This window comes from Perca flavescens, chromosome 21 (genome assembly GCF_004354835.1).
Source record: "Perca flavescens isolate YP-PL-M2 chromosome 21, PFLA_1.0, whole genome shotgun sequence".
Lineage (NCBI taxonomy): Eukaryota > Metazoa > Chordata > Actinopteri > Perciformes > Percidae > Perca > Perca flavescens.
The window spans coordinates 29,141,511-29,168,900 of NC_041351.1; the positions used below are offsets into that span (position 1 = coordinate 29,141,511).

General features: G+C 41.4%; 1 protein-coding gene across 4 annotated transcripts in view; it reads left to right on the forward strand.

Moving 5' to 3' along the window:
- The window catches only part of jmjd1cb (jumonji domain containing 1Cb), a 146,541-nt gene that overhangs the window by 45,867 nt on the left and 73,284 nt on the right, over positions 1–27,390 (forward strand). For all 4 annotated transcript variants that reach the window (XM_028566974.1, XM_028566976.1, XM_028566977.1 and 1 more), the window contains exon 2: positions 19,950–20,156. In XM_028566974.1, the coding sequence (XP_028422775.1) occupies positions 19,950–20,156 (207 nt within the window). The remainder of the gene's footprint in view (positions 1–19,949; positions 20,157–27,390) is intronic.

Sequence of the window (27,390 nt, forward strand, 5' to 3'; positions counted from 1 at the left end):
CCAAGGCTCATTCTGTTTACTAATCTGATATCATTATAAAAGGCTAACTGAGAAAACATTGGAGAACCCTTTTGCAATTCTGTAAGCACAATAATGTAATCTGAAAACTGCTGCCCTGGAAGTGTGGAAGTGACCTTAAACTTTTGACCGGTAGTGTATGTATTTATGTATGTATGTATGTGTGTGTGTGTGTGTGTGTGTGTGTGTGTGTGTGTGTGTTTATATGTATGTACACATATGTGTAGTTAAATCTTTCGAGAGGTGCACGTCAGGCTACGGCGTATGGTTGGTATCTCCACGTACCTACGTACGTAGCCACAACGTAGATTTAATGCAGAAGCATAAATCACACTTTAGTGTATTTTCTTCCAACTGGGGATTAAAAGGGTATCGGGATGCCTTAACCTAGTGCAACAACCCTGATTTTAGATCTTTCCTAAAACAATATTGTAAAAACCAAACCCAACCTTGTGTGTGAATCATGAATCATGAGTTTGTTTTGAATCTGTCTCATGTAACCCAGCAGTACTGGATGAATGTGTCTGTGGTTCTGTCACTGCTTGTCGCTGCTTGTCTCTGCCTGGATTCCAACTCTTTGGTGCCTGAAGGCCTGTCAACCACTCCTGGTGGGAGGCGCTCACCCACAGACACGATCATTCTGCTGCAGTCGGAGTGGTTCATGTGTGGAAGAGGAAACAATAAGAACAACAAAATAAAGCAAGTAGGCATGGGGGGGAAAAAATGATACAGCATAGTATCGCAATATTTTCTGTGGCAATACTGTACACATCAATACAACGACGCTAAGTATCGATCTTTTATTATATAAATAATTTGGTACTAGAATAATAAAATTAATTGCTTTTTCAGCCCACTAGATGGAAAATTGAAATGAGATGAATAAACAGAGAAATCTATCTTTTTTTAGATAAAACAGATGTTGACATCTTCACTTCTGGGATTGCTCCGTTGCTGCCGGAAATTCCGCCGGATTTCACTCTTTCCGCCAGATGTCTAGCTAGCTAGACTATCTGTCCAATCTGAGTTTTCTGTTGCACGAATAAACTACTTTTGAACGTACACATGTTCCACCAAGTTCCTTCCTGAGACTATTTAGCAGAGGCACCGTGGCTCTGTCTGGAGCTTAGCGCTGCTCATGACGACTGTGATTGGTTTAAAGAAATGACAATAAACCAGAGCACGTTTCCGCGTGTCCGGAGGAAGGTCTGGCAAAGCAAGACTACTTATCAGCAAATGGAGTGGTCATGTGCTTAAAGCCCATACTTCGGTCACATGATGACAAGTTGTAAACTTTCATCTTTACGGCTATTGCATTGATACTGTATCATAAACTACAACTCATTTCTGTTGACAGTATACTGACCTTTAATAACTTTACTCATAGAGGTACTTACAATATAAAATCTACCTGCTCACTCAGTTGTAATGTGTGTCTGACGGCATTAATAACAGGCTAGTGCATCTAAGCAATATTGCCCTGTAGTAACTGAAGAGATGGAGAGAAGAGGAAAAGATAGTGAGACGGGATAGAGGTAAAGAAGAGAAAGAGGGAAGAGGATGAAAGAGGGTAGTAACAGACAATCCAATTTTCCTAAGTGCCTTCAGTCGTTTGTCTAGTGCTGAAACAGGAGACGTGTGTGTGTATGTGTGTGTGTGTGTGTGCGCGTGTGCGTGTGTGCCCGCGTCCTGAGCCAATTCGTTCACGGTAATTAATGCCACTAAAATAACAGCCTCTGGAAACAAGTTGTTCTACTCGCCTGGCTTGTGGAAGCGTCTGTGGGTGTGTGTGGAGTCAGATTTCAGACAGGTAACACTGGAATTGTTCCACACCCCCCCCAAACACCTCAGGGAGCATTTAGAGGAGAGAGTGATCACTACCATCAGACACCTCTCATGCCACTGTATTTTCTTTTCTTGTTTAAAACTACTGTTGTCGCCTGTGGGATGCACAGCAGATTCCGCTCATCCAGCAGTAATGATTTAGTTTACACAGTTGTTACTTAAATTACTAATCGTGTATCATTTTTCTTATTGGCAATCAATTAATCAACTAATTGCTGCAGCTTTACATGCTGTCCCAGGTGTCTGACTGGCATGCAGTCCCTTTTTTGACAATTTTGAGTTGCAAGCACTCTCCTCTGGAAACGACAAATTCTTCAAAAACTATAAAAAGCTGCTCAGCAGATCCGGCATAAAGCTGATGGTTCGTAACATGTGCACTCAAAGTAGACAAGATTTACGCATTTTCCTGCTGTCTTTGTGTTGATTTGTGGATGATAACCTCTTCTGGGCAATCTAAAAAGCAGTTGACAGAAAAGTGTCGGTATGTAAACAGTATTCTCAGAGAGCCACAGAGAGAGAGCAGCTAATAAAGGTGTGAGCCATGCGGTCGAAGACATGATTATGTACGTTACCTGGTAGAGGTGTGACGTGGTATGTCTGTACCAGGCTGTTCCTCTGTAATAGTCTGAGATGTCAGCGACCATTTGTCTTCTGCAACACACACACACACACCACACACACTCATTCTTGTAGCTCACCAAACCCAGTGCAGACCTACTTTTTGCATAGAGGTCTTCTTTGTTCACCAACCCCAGAGCTCGTTCTGTGTGTGTGCGTGTAACATTTCTGCCCAGAGGCCTCCGCTCTGTCCTTCAAGCTCTCTTTCTTAGAAACACACACACACACACACACACACACACACACACACACACACACACACACACACACACACACACACACACACACACACACACACACACAGTTGAGTCTTGGAGAAGTCACATGAATCAGTAGTAGGACCCAGCCCTGCTCTGTTCCTTCCGTTGGCCTGACACAACACCCCAGAGTACTCACATGCTGGTAATCTTACTAGCCTGTGTGTGTGTGTGTGTGTGTGTGTGTGTGTGTGTGTGTGTGTGTGTGTGTGTGTGTGTGTGTGTGTGTGTGTGTGTCATTTATTAGTCCCGGTCAGTCAAAGTCTAATATTGATACTGATACATAATATAGCTGCAGAGCCAGATATGTGCCTAAAGTAGACCATAAATGAGCTAACAAGTCTGGTAAATTGTACCAGACTTAGGCTACACTTGTTTGAGTACACTTGTTTTAACAGGAATTAGGTACAGCTAACTAAATTGGCAGACTACACCTGCACTTAACTTGTCAACATCAATAATGTCAGCTATGATTTAGATTTGAAAATTGCACTTAGCCCTACCTGTGTGTGCATGGTGACAGGCTGTTTGTTAGAGCTCTGAGGTTCATAGCTGCAGTAAGCCTAATGAATAAAACAATGGTCAGAATTTCAAAATCCAGGAAAAAAATTGTGACCACTCACATTTATGTTAGGACCCTTGAGTTGCGACTCCCAGGTTGGGAACTACTGACTTATCCTGTTGACTCAACGCCAATTTAGCCATTAGCCGGCCATAGCTGATTAGCAGACTGTTGCACTTTGTCATTACTTTTAACAAGCTATTCTGTTTTCTTTGTATAAAGAGCAAGTACATAGATTAAGACTTTAGTAGGAAAGCTAAAGCTGCCAGCATCTGTTTTACATTATAATCCTGGGTAGTAAACCGTGTTGTCACAAAAGTCCTGAGCCCTTTTTTAAACACCACCGTCTTTTTGAAATTGAAAAAAGTAAAACTTCTCTGAAAAAAAGACCCTACGTCAAGCGTTTTTTTGGACAGCCGACCAATAACGAGCGGAGTAGCCAGACCTGTAGTTTCCATAACAACAAGAATAAATGGAGCACAGCGAGTTATACAGTGTGACCGGTTGTCCCCTGTACATGGAAGTCGCTTTGATTTATGTAACGTTAGCACCACTCCACATAGCACTCTAGCTAGGATCCTCTAGCAGTAGCTGTTGTTATAGCAACGAAAGACGCTCTCGGCTGCTTTTTGGAATAAAAACGCTGCCAGCTTTTTTGCTCACTACGAAAGCGCCATGGTCAACTTTTTCTTGTCAAAAAAGACACCAACTGTGAACATAGCCGTAGCGTGTCCAAGCATATCGCCGATGATGTATCACTGTGTTTCTATAAGCAGCCCTGTCCCCACTGGGTCATGGTAGACCGCTAGAATTCAACTACTCCTTATTTACTATTACACCACTAGGAGCTCACATTCCCAATGTGTAGTGTTACACAACTATCACTTCCCAGCTGATAACCGTTGAAGTTTGGCATTTTGACATGTCATTATGTAACATCCAAACAATACATGAACATGCATGCTATTAATGTAATAAATAGTTTACTGTACACACACTAAGGTGTGTGGTTCTCCAGTACTCTATTCTTCCATGGCTCTATTCTTAAATCCAGGTGATAATGTTTATGTATCAGCCATCTGAAATGTCCCCTGAATTAACCGTGACATCACAACACGTATATTTCGTGTCCAGATATTTCCAGAGAAGCTATAGCAGAGGTTGGTAACAAAAAAAGGTCAATTTTTAAATCCTTTAAAATATCAAATGTGAATTAAATGTCAGGTGTTTGGTGTCCGCAATGGCTTCTCAACATTAACTATATCTACAGAAAATGATCTCCCATAGAAGAGTCAGAGGAAAACCTCACCCCCTGAGTAATACATTCAATTATAGACATGCAGAAATGTCCTGAAGGCTCTGATATTGTCACTTGCTCTCACACATTTTGGAAATATGCTGACGGATGCTGACACACTGTCCTCGTCTTGTATACAACTCTCTCTCGGCTGTGTTTTAGCTAACCGGGAACACACAGGCGTTTTTTTCTAACTCCAGTGTTTAATTTGCGCTCGCTGTAGTGTGACTGTCTTACACAACATCTGCTTGTTATGTTTGCTACATTTTATGTTGCTAACGGCGTGCGGCTTAAACTTTCCAGGCAGAACTGGCGCTTGTTAACTTTGGCTCAGCATTACGTACACCGGACCGTGAACCCCGTACCGTGTGGTGCGGCACGAATACACCAACCGTTAAAGCCCTAATTATTGGATTCATAGGTCATACTGAGTGGCATACTGAACCTAGCATCCTATACCAAGCGGTTTGGGGCATGTTTGGGATAAATACATGTGAAACACCCTGAATAATCATACTACTATCATTCTACATTTGCAGTAGCATATGCAGTTGCAGTAGTTTGATTTAAGATTTATAAATGACAATCATGTGGGGTATGGGTGTTTTTAACATTCTGAATGTTTAGCAAAGTGAGTTACCTTGTTCTTCTGCTTCTTCCTGTAGTATAAGAACACCGTGTTGAATCCAGGCCCATTGTTCCTATGAAGGACTCTACACATGTTGGTGCAGATTTTCCCAAGAGGCTCTTACTGACTGATACATTATAACATGTTGGAGAGGCTGCCAACTAAATTTAATAAACAATTTGGCCACTGTTGTGTTAAAAAAAAATACTCCAGCAGTGCCAACTCTGAGAATCAGCTCTGTAGGTGATGTGTACAAAGTCATAAGTCACCTGTTTGTATCTTCCTGTGCAGAATGGATTAAATGCTAACACACACATGTGCGTGCACAGTCCAGGCAGGCAGGCAGGCAGGCAGGCAGGCAGGCAGGCAGGCAGGCAGGCAGGCAGGTAGGTAGGCGAAGACGGAAGGGATTTTCCCATACTGCCTCTGCAGCGGCTGCCCTAGATTCCACCGAATGATTGTCTCGATGCAACTCGGCTATTATTAGAGCTGTATTATCAGGAGGGATGGAGTGAGAGGGGAGGGAAGAAGGAAAATGTAGGGAGGAAGAAAAAGTGGCAGAGGAAAGAAAAGCATGCCTTTGTTTTGCTTCCACTGCGTGTCATCGCCTTCTGCTGAATATCCAACACTTTGTATCTTTTGGTTTCCATCAGATGTCTGCTTTGGTTTTCTCTACAGCATTCCGTATAATAGAGCAGCGTTGATATTGTTAGATTCTGATTTCTGAATATTTGTTAAAGGCAAACTTTGTGTGAAACATTCTGTAACAAGTATTGTGGTGCAGAGACCCTTCAAATCCTATCCTACAGAATAAAGAAAACATATTTATTTGGTACAGATCCTCACAAAAATCGCACTATAATCATTTTAATTTTAATATTTATCAATGAAAATTAGAATGACACAAAAATGATCATTCCCTCCAATATCGTAAATCCTGTTGCTATTGCAATATCAGTCCAAATAATCGCAATTAGATATTCTCCTCATATCGTGCAGCCCCAATATGAAAGAAGGGGGGAGCAAAGACATGACTGACATTTTTGCTTGATAAACGACTTTTAATTGATTATCAGAAATCAATCATAATCATTTTATGTCTGACTAATCAAACGTTTCTGCAGTAGTTGGCGTATCTGAAGAGGGAACAGAAAGCTTTAGCAGGTCAAGTCAAATCTGATTTGAAATCTGATATTTCTAGAGTCATACAATTATTTGGTCATGTAATTGAGATATCAAACTATTGTTTACATCGATCACTTCCAGCATAGTGAAGCAATGTCACATTTACAGCACCTTTTATCCGGCTGTGACTGCTGTGCTGACCACCACCGGTGTTGCAGATGTTTCTGAGACACGCATTGTCATCTGCATTGACAGCATACACATGCACGCCAATGTTTCTACAGCAGGCAGGGCTGATTAGCTGGCTAATAATGCCTGAACAAACAGATCGGCTCTGATCACTTACAAATGATGAACAGACAGCCCTAAAGGCTGGACCTAAGAAACAAATTGGATTTGGCTACAGTCTAAGTCTGTAAGTCAGTGAACAGACTCGGATCAAACATGTAGGAATCAGTGGATTACACACTGTTGCACTGGGTGACATGTTCCTTCATTACCATGAACACACATGCTGTATGTTTATTTTTTACTCAATCCCACATACACCGTCCTGTTGCCCCAAATACTCACTCGAGCACCAAATGTGGATTAATCCTCCACTGAAAATAGTCCCCAACAAATGCACTGTTTCCTCATGTTTGGTAATAATCACGTAATAATGGTGTTAGAAACTACAGTGATCAGCTGTTTTGTGAAATCACCGAAGCTTTTGTAAAAATGAAATTACATATTTTTGTCAGCTGTTTTTAAATATTAACATCTCCAGTAGGAACCAGTGGGTTTGGGGCTGAGAGCCACAGAGTGCCAGACAGGGAAGTCAGAAAGTCTGAGAGGCCTACTCCCAAAACTTAAACAGCAAAGATGATCTGGTTCTGGTATTTGTGAAGCAGTTGCACTTTGTTGTAGTTGTTTGTCTGCATAAAACTATTTTGGACCAGCCAAGTCAGAATCAGAATCGGCTTTATTTGCCAGGTATGAGGACACATACGAGGAATTTTGCTTTGGATTATACAATGCTCACAATGTGCTTACTTATACTAAACAAACAACCAAAACAAAAAATATATAAACACACTATAAACAGAAACAATATAGACAGGTTGAGGCAGTAGTGCATTAAGTTAAATATATAAAACAGATAAGGAGCTGGTATGCCTTTTATTGAGCAAAGGTGTGTGTGTGTGTGTGTGTGTGTGTGTGTGTGTGTGTGTGTGTGAGATTCATGTTTTACTCTTAACATCTATTCACTTTGATATCTAAATATGTTGTGTCTAATGGCATGTGATAGCCAAGTAAACACATTTGCATTGGGCAAAATTGCAGCGCTAATGCAATGTAGACCATAAGAAAATGAGGAAACGCATTAAAGATAACAACCGATTTCAGCCTGAAATCAGTGGTTCAGAAGGAAGTGTTTGAGTAAGTGTTTTCCCTGTATTGCATCAACAAAACACAGTGCTATTTTTGGATGTGCCTTTTCCTTCCCTCTCCTCCTGTCCCCTCTCGCTCCCTCCTCTCTCCTGGGCCCACACATCCTTCCAGGAGTGGGGAAGCTGGGTCACATCACGCTGCTCAAGGCTGTTTACTTTGCCTCTCTCTCTTTCTCTTCCTTGCTCTCTGTATTTTCTGTTTATCTCTTTTTTTCTGTGTCTGCCAGGTGTTTTTCTTTCTCTCTCCTTCACACATCCATTCTCTCACATCACCATACTGTTGCACGTCTCCACACTTTCTGTCGTTCTTGCCATCTTGTGTCTGCTCTGGTTCCCATGTGGGTTCGACAGAGAGAGGTAGAGAGAGACAGAGAGAGGGAGAGATGACCTTGTAGAAGAGGGGATGTCTCTTTATGCTGTCATTGGGTATTACTTCAGCTCATGTGCTCTCTTATTCTGTCTCTCTCCTTCACGTTACTTACACCCCAGTGAGCATCCACAACACAGCCACTCTTCTCCCCTCTCTATGTTCTGTCCGTCTCTGTTGTGTTGGAGCTTTAAAGGAGAAATTTGGGATTTTTCAATCTGGACCCCATTCTCCCATGCATTTGTGCCGAAGTGAATAAATGTGAACAAAAAGCTTTGACATTGGTCCAGTATTGAGCGAGAACGCTGTAACCAGCAGCCGCGAACTGGGCTGCAATGGTTGCACTGTCAAATCATCATTAGAATAAACATTTAGGAGGAGGTGTGTCGTTAACATAAATATGATGAGCTAGAGTGTTTTCTTCTTTCTTCTACATGTACTGTATGTAATCCTGGTAGTATCAGACGGTAAGAGGAAGGCCACGGGATTTCCACGCTGGGGATCAATTAAGGTGTATCTTAGTTGTAGTGTTAAGTAGGGCTGTGCAATTAATCAAAATTCAATCGTGATTATGATTTTGGCTCCCAACGATCACAAAAACAGAATAATCGAGAAAAACAATTATTTAGCTTATTACGTTAAGCAAGTAAACTCTTATTTTTTCTTGTGTTCTGAATGAAAAAATAAAGTTTAAATAGGAAAAGTATTAAGGTAAAGTTCACAGGTGTTTTTTTACTGTTGATTTATTTAACTTTTTCCACTGTTTTTTAAGTTCAATAATTGCAACGTCTTTCCAGAAGTTAACAAGTAATCGTGTCAAATTATCGTGATTTCAATATTGACCGAAATAATCGTGATTATGTTTTTTTCCATAATCGAGCAGCCCTAGTGTTAAGAAATCCAGATAATGGGGAAATTGAATGTAGTAGATGGACGTTTGGGTATTCCAACACACAACTGACTGATACAGAATATTAGATATAACAATTATGACCTAGAAAAGGCTATTTTGTTTGTATTTCAAGTGGGCTTTTAAGCCGGGCCACATGGAATCTGTGGACGCTGAAATTCAACAGAAAGTTTTGCAGAGAGTTTTGCAGATTTTAAACAAATAAAAATAAAACTCTGAATGTTAAAACACCTCCACCCCAAGCAGAAAAATTAAATTAAATTAAATTAAATTCCACAGATTTTCATTCTGGATCACTGCTGAAAACTGTATTTAAAAAAATAAATAAAAAATGATTCTCTGCTTTTAAGGTGCCAACGGTGCACACTGTAAACAGGTCAAAATGTCTTAAAATGGGTATTTTATGGATGTGTCAGCAGTTTAACGGAGTTGAAAAGTCAATGAAAGTTGAAGCACTGAAAGGCTTTTAAGTTTCTCTTGGAAGTATAAATCCTGGAAGGAGTTAATGTGTCAGTTGAAGTATTAAGTATTAAGTGAACTGAACACTGTTGGAATTTCAGGTACAAGTTTAAGACCATGTGGACAGTTGAATTATCAGCATTGCAATTTCTATTCAGGTGAAAGTGCTAGATAGTTGAAGTGTTTGATTGAATGCCGTTGAAGTTACAGTTGCTATGTGAGTACTGGCAGCAGTGGAACAGTAACAGGTGAAAGCAGTTAACTGTCAGTGAATATGTATGTATGTAACAATTAAGAGAACATCTGACTCTGGTTTCAGTTTGAAGGTGTAGTTGTGCAAGTGAATGAAACGGCTCATTTGTGTGATGTTCTGTTGTGTTTTCTTAAGAAACAATGCACAAAACAAAGCACAAGTAGACTTTATATTTCACAATAAATACACAAACTCCTTGGCAGTTCAGTTTTTTACTGTTTAAAAATTTCTTGTGGCAGCAGTAGAGGCAGTGATGTTTCCTATTTCCTGTACGGGACTCTCACAGCGCCTCAAAACACACCGACAAGTCTGATCACCGGTTACATGATTGGTCACCGCAGCGTGACGTGGGGTTGAGTTTCTCCAAAAGTTGAGTCGGTCTCAACATTTTGCCGCAGGCCCGCTGTGGGTTTCTTTGCGTGCCCCCCCTGCAGTAAACCCCCACAGCCAAAATGAATGGAAAGACCTGCGTTTTTGTCGGACGACTGACGCAGGCAATCTGAACGCGGCCAGAGCCACTGACTACGTTTACATAACATGCACATAATATTTGCCCTTATTCTGAAAAAGACAATATTCTGACTAAGCTGTTAACATGGCTAATGAAAGTGAATATTCCACTAATATTACCGTTTATATGTAGCCGTGCAAAATATGATTTATTTCAATTTTTCCACCGGTGGCAGACTTGTTCAACACAGCCTCCCTCTTTCAACCACCTTCTTGAAAAGGTTCAAGTTGTGATATACCATATACCATGTGCATATACCAAAACCTGTTGATATCCAAGTCTTTAATAATGTTTAAAATGAGCTGTGTTTCTCTTCTTTTTCTTTTGGGAATGCATCTCTACCGCAGCCTTGCAAACTGTTGGCTAGTTGGAACAACCATAGCAACAAACAGAGCTGACCATAAACTGTAAACCGGCAAGGCAGTATGCTGGGCGTAAACTGTGGTAAAACCCCCCGACTGATATTCCGAATGCGCTGTATAAATGTCCAAAGAATGTTTCAAATTTGGAATATTGTCATATTCCGAAAGATAGTGGAATATTAGTGTGAATGTAAACCTTCTCAGTGAGGAGTAGAATGGCTGAAAAATGTAACACAAGGCAGCTGTTGTCTTGGCTTGGATGCAGGCGCAGTTACACTGGGACATCAACGGCATGGTCCATTCACCTTCAATCTAATCATGCCTGACTATCCTTCCAGCCAAGATTGCCATCCCTCTATCGGCTCCTTCATCCATTTGTCATCCCTCTTTCTCTCTGCCTCTCCGTCTACCTTTGTCCTCCTCATTCATCTGCATTTCTTCTCATTGAACAATTGCCCTGCCATTCTCCCTTGTAGCACTTTCTGTGGTAATGAAACCACACACACACACACACAGACACACACACACACACACACAGACACACACACACAGACACACAGTATCTCTCCGAGTCCCTGTGTTTTGTATAAGGAGGGAACATCAAACGTGTCTTTGCCCACAGCGGCCCTACTTGAATTTCTTTTCTCATGATGAGATTTCTCTCTCTCTTTCTCTCTCTCTCTCTCTGTCTAACTGTTTGACTCAGAAGCTGCTTCATATATTTATGTACCTCTGGGGGGACCATCTCTCTATCACAGTCTGTGTGTCTCTATATCTCTCTCCTCTGCTGATTGATATTCTGTGGCAGTAGAAAGCAGCAACAGCAGCAGCATTTGGGCCGTTGTCAGGGAAGGGGAGCCTTGGTTACGGCATTGTCAACCTGGTTGCCGTTGTGGTAGGCTAGTCACTTAGTTTCCAGGCGGCTTGGCTCTGCTCTTTTGGCGCTCATCTCATCTCATCTCATCCATCCTCCTTTTTTCTGCTCTAATCCTTTTTTGCCATTAGTTGTATTTGGCAGTTTCTTGATGATGCTCTCATCTTCATTTCCTCTTTGTTTTTGATATCACATTCCTCCCATCTCTTCCCTTTCCTTCCCTTCATTCCTTCAGTTCAGTTTCATCCTTCCCTTTTATCATTTTGTCTCTTTTGTGCTGAATTTTTCACTGGTGAGGCTTCCTCCTAATCATTTTCATCTTCCTCTTCTCTTTGCCTGTCGGTTTCCTCCCCCAGAATCACGTCCATCCTCTGTTTTTATTGCTCTTTCTTTTATTCATTACATAAGAATAAGATTTATAATTTTTGCTTTCATCCTTTTCACATTTTTTCTTATAAAGATGATGAAATGACGATCTCCTAATTATCAGCAGTTTCATAGTTTCTTTTCTTTCCCTTTTGTCTTGAATTTTTTTTACATGCACACACCACTTCCCTTCATAAAAGTCCCTTGGTTTTCATTCTGATTGTATTTTTAATCAAGTCTTTCTTAGTTTTTCCTTCATGCTTCTTTTTCACTCATCTTACGTTACGTAATTAGTTTGTTGTTTTGTTGTCTTAAGTCATCCTCCTTATCTTCCACTTTCCTTTTCTCTGATTAATTTGTTCCTCACAGGATCTGCAGGTCTGTGCTTTGGGCTGTTCACATGAGAACAAGAGTGACTTGTCTTTTTCAGGCTCAGCTGCTGTCGTTATCGCTGCACTGGTGTCAGTTTCTCTCACAAACACACTCCTTGTTTCTGAATAAAAACACTCTGATGGCTCTGTGCTTGTTGTAGATCTCTTTGCCGCTCAGGCACCCTTGCATTGTCAAAGTCACATTTGCTGTTCCAGTACATGCAGGAGAAAAATCCACTGCGATATAAAGTATGATGATGTTCACATTTCCCGTTTGTTTGAAATTGATACAATTTGGTAATTGCTTACATACCTCAAGACCCTGTCTGTTTAATTCCCAGCCGAAGAAGCATTAATGCATTAGATCATTAATATTTGCTGCCTTCTGTTGTAATATATGTGGGGTTTGGGGCTGACCAGGAGCCATAATCTACAGAAGGGTTGTGCCAGCTAAAGGGACACTCCAATGATTTAGTATTGCACTTTCATAAAGTTCAGGTACTTAAAAAAGAAAAGTCAAAGCAGCAACAGGTGAGATCATGACTTAGGTTCCCCTGTAAAGGTCTAGAGAGATAGAGGGGATAAAGGAGTCTTTTTATCCTGGCTAGTCTACATGTTTTCTGTGCAGTCAAGCTCAATAAATTAGATTAGAGCTTTTGGAGAGCAGGATAGAGCTTACTCTCTGTGTGTGTGAGAGAGAGAGAGACAGCAAAACAGGTTATGGACAGACAGACAGACAGAAAGAGAGAGTGTGACAGAGAAAAGGAGGCGGGTCGTGTAGCTTATTAAAGGGGCTTGTTGGGCTTGAAACACAACTTCATTGCTGCAGAATGAAAGTGAGGCTTGTGACCTGATTGATTTAACATTGAAATGTAGGCTACTCTCACTTAAAAAAAACAAAAGAAGAGAAAGGAGTTAAACACACATTTTTCACTTGCAATTTCATCATGCAAATCCCAATATAAAGAAAGCTCAGTACACAGACGGAGAGGTGTGCTGCAAACACACTATACTCTGTATTGGCATGTGTGTTTTTTTTCCCCAGCTTTCTCTGGCGCTCTATTTTAAAGGCAGATTGTGTTGCTCTATCTCCATTGGTTGTTTGCTTTCATGCCTTGTGCTTATTGGCTGCCAGCAGCATCCAGTGCAGCCAGCCAGAAAGCTGCTCTGCGGCTGTTAGTGATGGGCAGATTATACGCACACATTCACATTTACTCATGTATACAGTTATATAGTGTACATGAACGTGCAAAAACAATCATAGACATCACTACACTAGAATACATACACACATCAAACACGCATCACATACACATTGACTGTGCACTTCTCGTCTACTCATTCCTCTCTGTCTCTGGCCTTGTATCCGCTGTTCTTCGCTTCACTCAAGGCCTTTAGATGTACAAAACTGAAAGAGGCAGTCAGCTTAATCTCAACTCCATTTTAAGTGAACGAAAAAAAAAAAGTCAGAACATTTCACAGTTGAATAGTGGCTTTGGACATTGACAGTATATGAGTGGGCACTATTATTATGTATTGAAGTAAACCTGTGTTCTTCCCTTTGGTTTATTACTTGTATATCATCTTTATTCTTCAAATTTGAGGGCTGCAACTAATAATTATTTTTATTGTCAATAATTCAAACAATTCTGTGGAATCGATTATTTGTTTTGTCTATATGTAAAATGGTGAAAGATGTCAATCATTGTTTCCCAAAATGACGTCCTCAAATGTCTTGTTTTGATCACAGCTCGAAGATCTTCAGTTTACTGTCACACAGGAGAGAAGAAACTAGAACATATTCACATTTAACAAGCTTAGTTTTTACTTCTTTTTTTTATAAAAAAAAATGACTCAAACTGATTACTGTAATCAATTATCAAAATAGTTGGCGATTAATTTAATAGTTGACATCTAATCGATTTAATCTTTGCAGCTCTACTGCCAAGTTAATACAAGCCATCCTTAACAGTAGCTATTAATGCTATTGATGCTGCTGACACTGTTGAATAAGTGGTCTCAATGAGATGTGACAAATTCAGGTAGCACCATCAGGAGTGCTGCTACAGATTCTCTCAGGGGGCTTTGCCTGGCTGTGGGCTCCTGAATCAGTCAGCCACACACGGACACACTCGCACCATCACACGGTGGGGAATAGGCTGAGTCTGTAGTCAGCTTCAGTCTTGTCTCTAGGCCGGTGTCTTCTATTGGTGCCTGGATGCCCAGGCCAAAAGAACAGAGTGACACACCGCCTCTAGTGATAGTGAGAGCTTATACTGCTAATATCAGATGGTGTACAGTGTTTCACGTATGGCGCCTGCTCTCCTTTGTTCTCTCTATCTCCCATTTCTGCTCCTCACTGTGGCTGATAGAAGCCTACTGATTCAGAGGTGTGTGTGTGTGTGTGTGTGTGTGTGTGTGTGTGTGTGTGTGTCCATGGCCAATGCTCACTGCTGCCTCCCGTTACTATAGCAACAGAGTTTTCTCATTCTTGTCATGTGTGTGTTTTTTTCTGACTGAATACTCAGTGTACTCTGTGTGTGTGCATGTGCGTGTGCGTGTAGACAGACTACAGTATCATCCTTGCTCTGGACGTGTCGAGGTTAGAAATATGCTTGCTGATAGTAATCAGTGCATGCAGATGGATCACACACCGGATCGACAGTGGGACAGAGTCTATGCTGTTCTTCACTTCTCATTGCATCCCTAATCATCCATGTGTACTGTACGGCATATGGTCGTAATCTATATTTCAGATGAATAAATGATAATCTGTACAGTCGCCAGAGCAGTCAGTAGAAACAAAGCTATGGTAACACACAAGAACAGACACATGTATTTAAACCACTTGCTGTGCATGTGTGTTGTTTATGTTTAACGATCAGAGATCCACAGCACATAACTCAGCCTGAGGTTTGTGCATTGATAGCTCTAAAGGATCAAGACTTGTCACACAGCTGCTGCTACTCCGGTACACACACACACACACGCACACACACACACACACACACACACACACACACACAAACAGACACACAAAAACAGACACGCACAGACAGACACAGACATAAACTGATTGACGCAACAGGTTTGACAGGAATGTCTCACTCTCCCTGTCGTCTATCATCTTGTGCCTGACAGAGAGGCTGAGTCTACACAGATAGACGAGGCTGGCTGCTGTGTTAGGGACACACAATTCATATTTAAATGTTAATGAAGGCGGTTTTCATTGAATTTAATGGGTCAGAGTAACCTGAATTGTGGAAGACTTTCAATCATGGTGAAACTGATAGATTTACCTAATTAAAAGATGAATTAAGAGATGATGTGTGGATAAAGTATTATTTGGGATTGTATTTTGTATTGTACAAAATAACACCAATGTCGTTATTCATATGTGATTGTTTATCACCATGGTGTTACCTTCCAACATATTGCCTAGCCTTAAAGGCTATGATTGATGTATTTTTTAATAATAACAATGTATCAAATGAGAATATGAAAACAGTGTTTCAATGGGAAAGGGGTCGCTCTATAAACCTTTTCAGCTGCAGCAGGTAGCTTATTTATTTATTTATTTATTTTTACAGAAAATGCTCCAAAAACTCACTACCTGCTCAGCAGCAAACAGCACAAACAGTTAGAGACTAGCTGGTGAACATAGTGGAGCATTTAGCAGTTAAAGAGCCATAGTGTTGCTCTGTAACTTTGAGATCTATAAATATGTCTATATTTATAAAAGGTTTATCTATAAAAGGTGATATGTTAATATTATGTTCACAAGTTGTTTCTGCTGCCCTCAAGTGGACAAAAAAAAATCTTTGCAGTTTTAATAACTTTTTTTATTAACTCTTTTATTATATCACCACAAGTCTCATTATCAGGGGTCATTGTGAACATCTCATTTTCTACTGGTCCCATTGCCCATTGTTTCTCCTTAATCAACTGAAAAAATGTTTTTCCACATGTATTATTTAGATTTAAGTTAAAGATTTAAGTTAACTTCTTGCTACCATAATTACCCACCCATGGGAATTCATCAACCCGCAAAGTATGAAATTTTCCTTTCAGGGTTGGAAATGATTATGTTCTGTCCACCTGCCACTGTGGCTGATAGATTCAAAAATGTACCATCCACAAAAAAACACATTTTACCTCCTAATTTTTTGTGTCACACTCTTTTTGTTTCACACTCTTTGCACTGACAATGATATGACCGCCAATGCAGATTGTTTAGACATAGGCCGGGAAATGTTCTTTGGTTGTATGTGTTTCATAGTGGGGGTGTCAGGGGATGGCTAGACTTCTAGCTGGCTACTTCTATGTTTGTTGTTTATGCTCTTTTAGTCAGCGCTGGCCAACTCTGCTCAGCACTATAATTCCCTGTCCCCACATGGCCTGTTATTGGGCCCCGGGCCAACGGGCAACAGATATGAACATGTGCATATGCAAGAGTGTCTGTATTTGTGTGTATGCTGTTTAGTTGTGGCAGTAATGCTAGTTGAGACTATTCCAAATAAAACGCACACACACACACACACACACACACACACACACACACACACACACACACACTCTCTCTTGCCAAACTGTGTTGGTGTTTATTTAGATTATTCAAAAGATAGGTGAACATCAGATTTAAAAATGAGTATAAAAATACCACATACAGTGCAAGCAGTCTTCACTCTGTTCAGTGGTTTTCTGTAACTGAGAGGGACTCTGCCGCATAATCAGCAGCTCAAATAGCATTACTCCCCAATTTCATTCCTTTTTCAAGCCTTTAAAACAGGATTTTGTGTACTCGAACGTGTGACCAGCGGTATCTTGTTGAAGCCCAAAAGGGATGAGAAAATTTGTACGAATTACAAGCCTTATTTTTTGAAATAATAATCAAAAACGCTTGCAGACGGTCCTCATGTTTTATTAATAAATGTTTCCGATCATTGTAATAACATTGGTGTTGAAGCAATGAGTTTATTAATCAGTTACTTGATAGAAAGCAAATTAATAAACAACTCCTTCTGTTTTGCATAATTAAGATTCTTTTTGCTTGTTTTCTGCGACCAGCAGTCCAAAGACGCCCCCTCAGGCTATGGGGAGGTTGTGATGGGGATTTGTTATTGACAATGTATGGACTGAACAATAAATTAACTAATGAGAAAAAAATCATCAACAAATACAGTTGATGAATCATTAATGAAAACAATTGCTAGTTGTGTCCCTAAATGACGTTAGGCTGTGTCATTAAAGTGAAGTGGGGCGCCCGGGTAGCTCACCTGGTAGAGCAGGCGCCCATATATATAGAGGTTTACTCCTCGACACAGCGGCCCTTTGCTGTATGTCATTCCCCCCTCTCTCACCTCTTTCATGTCTTCAGCTGTCCTCTTTAAAATAAAGTGAAGTGATGACAAATGTTAATGACACTCGGCTGAACTGAAACCGAGACAGCGACAGATGGAGGTTAACCTTTGTCTGGAATGAATTAGAGATGAAAGGATGGTGGAGCATGTGAGAGTGATAGATGAGATCAGATAAGGGTGTGCAGATGAGTGTCCTGGAATGACTGCTACAGTATTGATACAACTGAAAGAGGGGTGTAACGATACATCAATCTCCATTCAATCCTCAACGATCTGATATTATAGACACAAAGTGAAATTATCAATACATGTCTTTAAGGTGCGCCTTTATTTTGAAATTTTCACTTTATATTTAATTATTTTTTTTAACCTAAATGTATGAAAGAGCTTAGCAAGGAAATGTTCAAGTTTTTTGTAAAGGCTTATGTATCGTCTCGTATCGGTCGCCGGCCCCTGAATGAAATCAAATCGAAATGGTATCGTGGTAGACTTTGTGATATCAGTAAATACTGTATCGTTGTCCTAAGAATCAATATAATTTTGCATCGGGGTAAAACGTGTGATTTACACCCCTAAACTGAAATGGACAGAAATCAATAATGTGTGGAGATGGAGGTGTTGACCAAGGTGGGTTATGACATGAGGGATAATAAACCTATAGACACGAAACAAAGGAGGACAGACTGAGGTAGCTGCCTGAGTGCCTGCTGGCAGGGAGTGATCACTCTGGTGACTGCAGTAGTGCATTATGGGAGAGGGGGGGGGGGCGTCGGAGGCAGACTGAGGACAGATGCACTCGTTGCTCCCTCTTCCTCTCCCTGCCTATGGAGGGAAGAGTGGGGGAGGGGTGAGTTATATATTATATAGAATGAGAGAACAGGGAGGAAGAAGATCAGAGGAGGACACACACACACACACACACACACACACACACACACACAACCTTATTCATGCACACACAAAAGGAAACCTGCAACAGTCAGTGACTGGCTAATATTTCTATAGTAAAAAATGCTCCTGTAGCTACACTACTACGTTTCGGTTCAAAAACGAATATCTTTTGCTTACGTTTACGCCTCACCCACACTACTCCAGCGTTTCCTAGCCCCTTAAATGGAGACCTTTGGAAACGCTGCTGCCCCCGTTTTGGTTTGAAAACTCCGGGGTTGCTTTGTAGTCTGGGTGAGCACAAAAAAAGGCTTTTGCAAAATGGAGTTGCACATCAGTCCGTTCAATCGGTAAGGTAGACTTATGCCGTTTTTTCCATTACATGGTACCTACTCGACTCGCCTCGACGCACTGTGCGTCCGTTTTCCATTGCAGATTTTCGTACCGCCTCCGTGTGGCTGGTCATCATAGCGGCTGTGACCTAACGCGACACACACACACAGAACGTGGAAGGTGTGTGTTGTTGCCACAGCAAGAAGACTCATTTTGTTTCAAATGAAGCTGGAGGCAGCAAAAAAAAAACACAGCTGGCTAAACTATTTAAAAATGGCGGGTTTGTTCAGGACACCCCCCCCACCCTCAGAACTCGCTTTCACGCCACCTTTTGGAAAACCATAAAAGGCGAGTAGAGGCGAGTCGAGCAGGTACCATGTGATGGAAAAGCGCCATTACATACCTTTCAGTAACAGTTCCACCTTGTCGTCGGTCCAAGCAAATAAATCCTTGGTTTTACTTTTCGCCATTGTTGTTTTTTCTCCAAAGTATTTTCTGTATTTCAACCGGGTAACGTCAGACAATCTGCTTCCTGTTTACACCGGCACGCACATGCTCAGTGTAAGCGAATTGTCGTGTGATATGTGTTGTCAGACGTGTTGATATGGACAGTGATTAGTTCTGCCACTGGAGCTCAAACTCTTGAGTGGACCGAGACCATTTTTGTCGCAAAACGCCGCTTCAAAATGAAAACCTAGTAGAGTAGATGTGGCCTGTGACTCTCTGCTGTACAACATTAGAATACCTCTACATTATTGTTAACTCAAACTGCATTCAATATTATCAACCATTATCAAACAGCAGCTGGTGCTTCACTCACACATCCCAAACTTTTTAGTTTATATGGAATCAGAAATGTGTTGTGTATATTAAAAGTACCAATGGGTTCTGTGTGGTTTTAACTGTTTGTTTATACGCGTTAATACATGTGTTAATGTGCATACTTCTGAAGACTTTCATTTCATTTTCTGATTGCAACTGTCTTATCAGTCTAAAACTACGTCCCAGTAGGCAGGTCTAACCCAGGTCTTAAATGTGAAACCAAACTGCCCTCATAATTGGTTGGGTTTGTGATGTTGTTGTTGAAACTTGTCCCTCTGTGTGGTTTGTAGGTATACGTGGAGTTTGACGACCAGGAGTGGGAGAACAGAGAGTGGGTGAAGGTCTATGAGGATTTCCAGCTGTTTCTGCTGGAGCACCAGCTGGTCTGGGCCAAGAGGAAGGAGGGACCCGGAGGAGCGGGAGGAGCGGGAGCAGGTGGAGGAGCAGGAGGCGTGCTGCAAGGAACCAAGGCCAAACACATACAGTGGCCTGCACTGGTAAGACCTTTGTTTTCTATTTAGAGGCTGGACACAAAAATAGAAACAGTCAGGCATATGACCACACTTCTCTTCATCTAAATATAAAGCCTCAGGATCATTCATCAGTAGGGCTGGGTACCAAAGTTAACATTTTTTAGGCAGCGAACGAATTGCCTGTAAAGTATTGAGTATCGAAAAATGCCTTGTCATTCAATACCCAATTTCAATACCTAAGGGGTAAATCTCATCAGCACCAGTGAGCCAATCAGCATGCTTGAACGATACCCAGCCCTAGGGCTGGGCGATATATCGATATTATATCGATATCGTGATATGAGACTAGATATCGTCTTAGATTTTGGATATCGTAATATCGTGATATGACATAAGTGTTTTTTCCTGGTTTTAAAGGCTGCATTACAGTGAAGTGATGTACTTTTCTGAACTTACCAGACCTTTCTAGCTGTTTTATTATTGATTATTTATCTAAAATCTAAGTGTGAAGATATTTTGCGAGAGCACCAACTGTCAACTCTAGAATATATCGCCGCAATATTGATATCGAGGTATTTGGTCAAGAATATCATGATATCTGATTTTCTCTATATCGCCCAGCCCTATATTAGAAAATATGGGACGTAGAAATAAGTGCTGAAAATGTGTAGAAGAAAAATTTAACAATTTAAAACGTTAACTAAAACAAACCTTATGGCGCTTTGATTTCATAAAAGGTACTCCTGTTGTTATACTGTATTTATGTTCACATTTTATTGTTATTTGAACAGCTGAGCATTGAACCAGGTGAAGAAACATGTTTATTATTTATTCATTTGATTTTGCAACTGTTCACTGAAATAGCCGGTTTCTATGAAACTACATGTGACATGTCATATTTGGCTTTGACTTTGCCTGAACATTTGCTCTCACTTTGCGGAAAAAATATCGGGATATATATCGTATATCGATATTCAGCCAAAATATATCGGGATATGACTTTTGGTCCATATCGCCCAGCCCTACCCAGCCCTATTCATCAGCCTCACTTTAAGTTATTACATTTATTTGTCCTTTGTGGCCATTATTTGTCGAAGTGGTTACTGAGCGGCAGCCCCGCTGTGTTTACCAGCTGTTCTGTGTTGGGCGGTGTCTGTTGAGCTTCTAGAGGCCACCACTAGCATCCTCATTGTGAAGTACTTTGATTGGAACATTGACACACTTTTCCAGTTTTTTATTAATCATGTAGCTTTGTGACTAATTCATCTGCATCCATGACACTGAATATTTTTGCCTCAAGTAGCCTTGTTTTCAGGAACACTGACTATACCCATCTAAGACTTCCAGTAGGTACCTTACCTGCGCATCCACTTAAAGAACCAGAGTCTATAGTTCTCAGCCATAGTCACTGGTCCCCGGAAACGCTGATTGGTCAATCATAAACCTCACAGCTTCATAGCTAAGAAAGCACGGGTCACCACAAATTATTTATTTATTTATTTTATTTTATTTTTTTTTAAGATAATGTTTTGGGCATTTTTAGGCCTCTATTGACCGAACAGCTGAAGAAATGAAAGGGGAGGGAGGGAATGACATGCAGCAAAGGGCCGCAGGTCGGAGTTGAATCCGGGCCTGCTGCGTCGAGGAGTAAACTTCTAATGGGCGCTTGCTCTACCAACTGAGCTATTTGGGCGCCCGCAGATCATTATTTTGACAAAAGGCAAAAGGTGGACATTTAAATGACTTCCTGAGTAGGCTAAAAGAGGTAGAGATAAAGAGGGATGAGTGTGTGCAAACGAGCTGGAGATGGAGGGCAGTGATCGACAGAACAAAGCCTCTGAAGGAGAGAAACTAAACTTACAACCATGTAACCATGTTTCCATAATCACAGACTTTAACCATCACTCCTCAGTGAATGGCCTTCTAGTCTGAGATCATTTTTTAGTTAAAGAGCCAGTTATCTAGCTTTGTGGTCAGTTGTAACTGAGAGGGGGTCTGGGAAAGGTTTATTGACAGTTCATTTCCAAAGGGGCGTCACCAAGGGACGCCGCTCAAATGCCTCTGGGCACATTGGATAGTCCTTCAACCAATCAGAGCAACGATCTGGGTGACGCTGCGCTTTGGTAGCCGTCATGTGGAATGTAAACAAAAAGCTGCTCGCCGTCGCTGCGCTATCATCGCATAAAGCCCACCTCAACGGTTGTGATTGGTGCCTCGATTTTGGGGACAAAAATGGGCTCTTCGCCAGACTGACTTGCAGAGCAAATCTCAAATTTGCCAGAAGTTTGTCAGGGTTTACCCAGGCTACCAGTTATCATTATGGAGTTTCCATGTTTTTTAGGAGTTTAAATAATATTAGAATTTATTTTTAAAACACGTAACCAATTCAAGGACAAGCTGTACACGTTTTGATAATAATGATTATGATATGAGAACAGTAGTGCAAAAATAAGCTGTGCACATTATGATAGTAATGATAAGTAAGGAGATAATATAATATAGTGACATGAGTAAAGTAGCAGCTGAAACCACAGTTAAAATGTTTGTCTAATAGTGGTTTTAATTGGAATGTCCCACTCTGGTGTGTGTGTGTGTGTGTGTGTGTGTGTGTGTGTGTGTGTGTGTGTGTGTGTGTGTGTGTGTGTGTGTGTGTGTGTGTGTGTGTGTGTGTGTGTGTGTGTGTGTGTGTGTGTGTGCGCATTCTGATTCTGTGACTGCTCTGTGTCTCTGTTATCACACACACATCCACCATTGGTGTGGTTCCTGTGGTGTTTTTGCTGTCATCTGTATGTCACACTTCTCACGCACACGTTGTATCACACACACACTTCAGACGACAGTGGTCTGGGGACACATGCTCATGCTGAAGCCCTGCGGATGTGTGTTTGTCTGTGGCAGTCAACACCTATTTGTAGCTAAATGTTTTTGTGTCTAAATCCGTTCATAAATGTTTGACATTGATGGCATTTAGTATAAGACTTTGTGCATGTTTTTTTCTCTGTGTATGCCCGGCAGTGGCTGCATGGAAATGTGATTCACTGTTTTGATTATGTAATAGCAGTGTGCACAGCACCATCTGGCACACGCATGGGGGGGGGGGGGTATAAGAGTTCAAAGACTTCCACACACACAGTTTTTTCCTGGTTGTTTTTCTTTCTGTTTGACTCCTCCTCCTCCTCCGGTTTTTGTTTCACTCGTTCGTCATATCACTGCCCCTCTGCTGCTATTGTCATAGCAACAACATCAAAAAATTTGAGTACAGACCCACAAACACACACACATCAATGACGATGACAAACAGATGCACTAACAGATGGGGCGGGACAAATTATGTGATTGGTGGCAAATGGTAGTCCACTGCACACTTTGGTAAAACAACCCAGAATGTGTCTCACTGTGCTTTACGCTGGGTTTACACACACAACTCCAACAGCAGCAGACCGGAGCGTATGTTGCAGAGCACTACGCAGAGCGCTAGCGGAGTTTTACAGGCAAAACTGCCTCCAAAAACCTAGCGTTAGAACGTAAACATATGAAAATAAGTTTAGTTCAGTTCTTTCGGCACCGACGCTCTCTCGCTCTCTCTCTCTCTCGCTCGCTCTCTCTCTCTCTCTCCACACACACACACACACACACACACACACACACACACACACGTCTGAGGACTGCAGTTCAGTCTGGCTGCTGCTTAGCGCAGATCTCTCTCTTTTTTGTCTCTGTCTATTTTAAAATGACACCAGCAAAGCCCAACTTTACTTTTAATGAAATCAAACAAAGAGAAATGTTTCCCCTCATCTTAAAATCGATACTAGAGTAACCTACTTCCTTTTCCAGGTGCTGCAATAAATATGATGAGGAGAAATCCAAACGTAATCGCTGCAAAACAATAATCAAATAGGCTTTATTTCTCTCTCTCCCTCTACTGTACAGCGGCAATTTGAAGTAGCTACAAAACAGTTCTGCTGGTGTACAGCTGGACGGGAGTATGTGATGTTAGCTGTTCATTGAATATGACGTGTGAAGGCCCGCCCATTTCTAGCACTTAAAGTGATGGTTCGGAGTAATTTACCCTAGGGTCCTTTGCACCATGACCTCGAGCCAAACACCCCCCGAGAAGCTTTTTCACCTGGGTCTACCATTGGGAGAGTTAGCGTAGAGTAGCGTTATCAGCTGAATAGCTTAGCGCAGGGGCTAATGGACCCATGTTTGTATCTGGTAAATGACCCCACTAATAATGCCCGAAATGATACCAAACTTCTACACTAGTACATATAGGTTATGTACTCCTAAAACGATGGATTGGAAAGTTTGTAAGTACACCAGAAGTTTGTGAACACTTGCCTGCTGGCTCCTGCTCTCTGCTGTTGTTGCTGCTGCCGGCAGTTAGACGAGTGCTTAGGACTGTCTACAAATTACAAAACCGAAAAGAGATACAACAAAAATATTTTTTTTTAAAAGTAAGTGCTGTAGTATAACTAGCAGGAGACAAGTAATAACTGAGATAAGTTTGGAGACATTACCTTATTTAATCATTAAATTAATAAATATTTTTGTTGTATCTCTTTTCGGTGTAGTAATTTGTAGACGGCCCTAAGCACTCGTCTGACTGCAGGTAGCAGCGGCAGCAGCAACAGAGAGCAGAAGAGAGCAGGCAAGTGTTCATAAACTTCTGGTGTACTTACAAACTTTCCAATCCATCGTTTTATGAGTACATAACCTATTTGTACTAGTGTAGAAGTTTGGTATCATTTCGGGCATTATTAGTGGGGTCATTTACGAGATACAAACGTGGGTCCATTAGCCCCTGCGCTAATAAGCTATTTAGCTGATAACGCTACTCTACGCTAACTCTCCCAATGTTAGACCCAGGTGAAAAAAGCTTCTGGGGGGGGTGTTTGGCTCGAGGTCATGGTGCAAAGGACCCTAGGGTAAATTACTCCAAACCATCACTTTAAGGTAATTGTTATGTAGTGCTCCAGGGTTGACCCAGGTGTTCTCTGAATTGTCACGACCAGGGATATACTCACGTAGACTGGCTTGGTTTGAATTTCCAATAGAAGTGTTGAACCCTGATCAGACCCTGGTCTGTGGTGTGAAAGGGGCATACGGAGCCACCAGTGGATATGTGTGCTGTGAAGCAAATGCAGGAACAGTTGAGTTTGTGTGAGCATTAACTTAACATGGCCATGGAGGAATTGACCTGATTACAAAGAGAACAGATTGGTGTGTTTAGGAAATACTGACAACACAAATTAGCAAGTGCCCCATTTGTAGTCTTATCAGTTCAGTCAGACAGAAGCTGCATCTGAAAGCATTTCTTTATTTTAGGCTCTGTACTTGCTCCTTCATCACTACTCTTAAGTTAAATGTTCAGGAAATCTGGCTTGCTTTCTGGCACATGCACAGACTTTGAACACTTCTGCAGGAGCACTGATGGTGATTAATATTGACACATTCACCTAGAAACAGACACAGTCAGACACACAGATTAGACCACACACAGACTAGTGTAGTTATTACATCGTTACATAACTAAGCCCCTGTGACCTACACACACACACACACACACACACACACACACACACACACACACACACACACACACACACACACACACACTGTGTGTCTCTTCTTTTTCTCAATTTATTCATGGTTGTCATTGTTAGTCTCTGTCTGTTTTTACTCTTTCTGTGTTTCTCTCACATTCATCCCTTTCTCTCTTGTGCTTTTTCTCAGCTTTGGTCTTAATAATGAGGTCTGTAGACTTTTAAAGATATGTGTACATTGGTTATTTACCGGAAAATATTCCTACCTAGGATTCCTACCTTGCACTAATGTGTTTGTTTGAGCCTGTATGTTGCTCTAATAACTCATAATGTTACTATTAGCAATACACCAATATAGGATGGTAAATACTTTACCATCCCATGCCAACTGATACACATACTATAGACATATTATAGACAGTTAAAATGTGCTATCCTCAAAAACAGTCTTGAAGATTCATTTCAACATGGAACTATTATATATTGATATTATTATTATATATATACAGTGGGGGAAATAAGTATTTGACCCCTTGCTGATTTTGCAGGTTTGCCCACTTACAAAGAATGCAAAAATCTACAATTTTAATCATATGTACATTCTAACAGTGAAAGACAGAATCCCAAAGAAAATTCCAGAAAATCACATCATATGAATTTATTAAAATTGATAACCATCTGATGAGGAAAAACAAGTATTTGACCCCCTGGACAAACACCATGTTAATATTTTGTAGAAAAGCCATTATTGGCCAGCACAGATGTCAAACAGTTCGGCAGGGATGTTGGCCCACTCCTCCCTGCAGACAGCCTCCAAATCATTCAGGTTCCGAGGTTGTCGCCTGGCAACTCGAATTTTAAGCTCCCTCCAAAGATTTTCAATCGGATTCAGGTCTGGAGACTGGCTAGGCCACTCCAGAACCTTGATGTGCTTCTTCTTCAGCCACTCTTTTGTTGCTTTGGCGGTGTGCTTAGGGTCGTTGTCGTGCTGAAACACCCATCCTCGACCCATCTTCAGCTCTCTCACTGAGGGAAGGAGATGTCGGTCCAGAATTCCACGATACATGGCCCCGTCCATCCTCCCCTCAATACGATGGAGTTGTCCCGTCCCCTTGGCTGAAAAGCACCCCCAAATTATGATGTTGCCACCACCATGCTTGACGGTGGGGATGGTGTTCTTTGGGTTGTACTCGGTGTTCTTTGCCCTCCAAACACGACGAGTTGAGTTGAGGCCAAAAAGTTTTATTTTGGTCTCATCTGACCACATCACCTTCTTCCAGGCCTCTTCTGAGTCGTCCAGGTGGTGAATGGCGAACTTCATGCGGGCCTGTACATGTTTCTTCTTGAGCAGGGGGACCTTGCGTGCGCTGCAGGATTTCAATCCATGACGGCGTAGTGTGTTACCAACGTTTCTTTTTGTAACTGTGGTCCCAGCTGCCTTCAGTTGATTCATCAGTTCCCCCTTGTGGTTTTGGGATGATTCCTCACCGTTCGCATGATCAGGGACACCCCACGAGGCAAGATCTTGTGTGGAGGCCCAGACCGAGGGAGGTTGGCGGTGGTGTGGTGCTTCTTCCATTTCCTGATAACTGCACCGACAGTTGATCTTTTCTCTCCAAGTTGCTTTCCGATTCTCTTGTAGCCCATCCCAGCCTTGTGCAGATCAACAATCTTGTCCCTGATGTCCGTAGAAAGCTCTTTGGTCTTGCCCA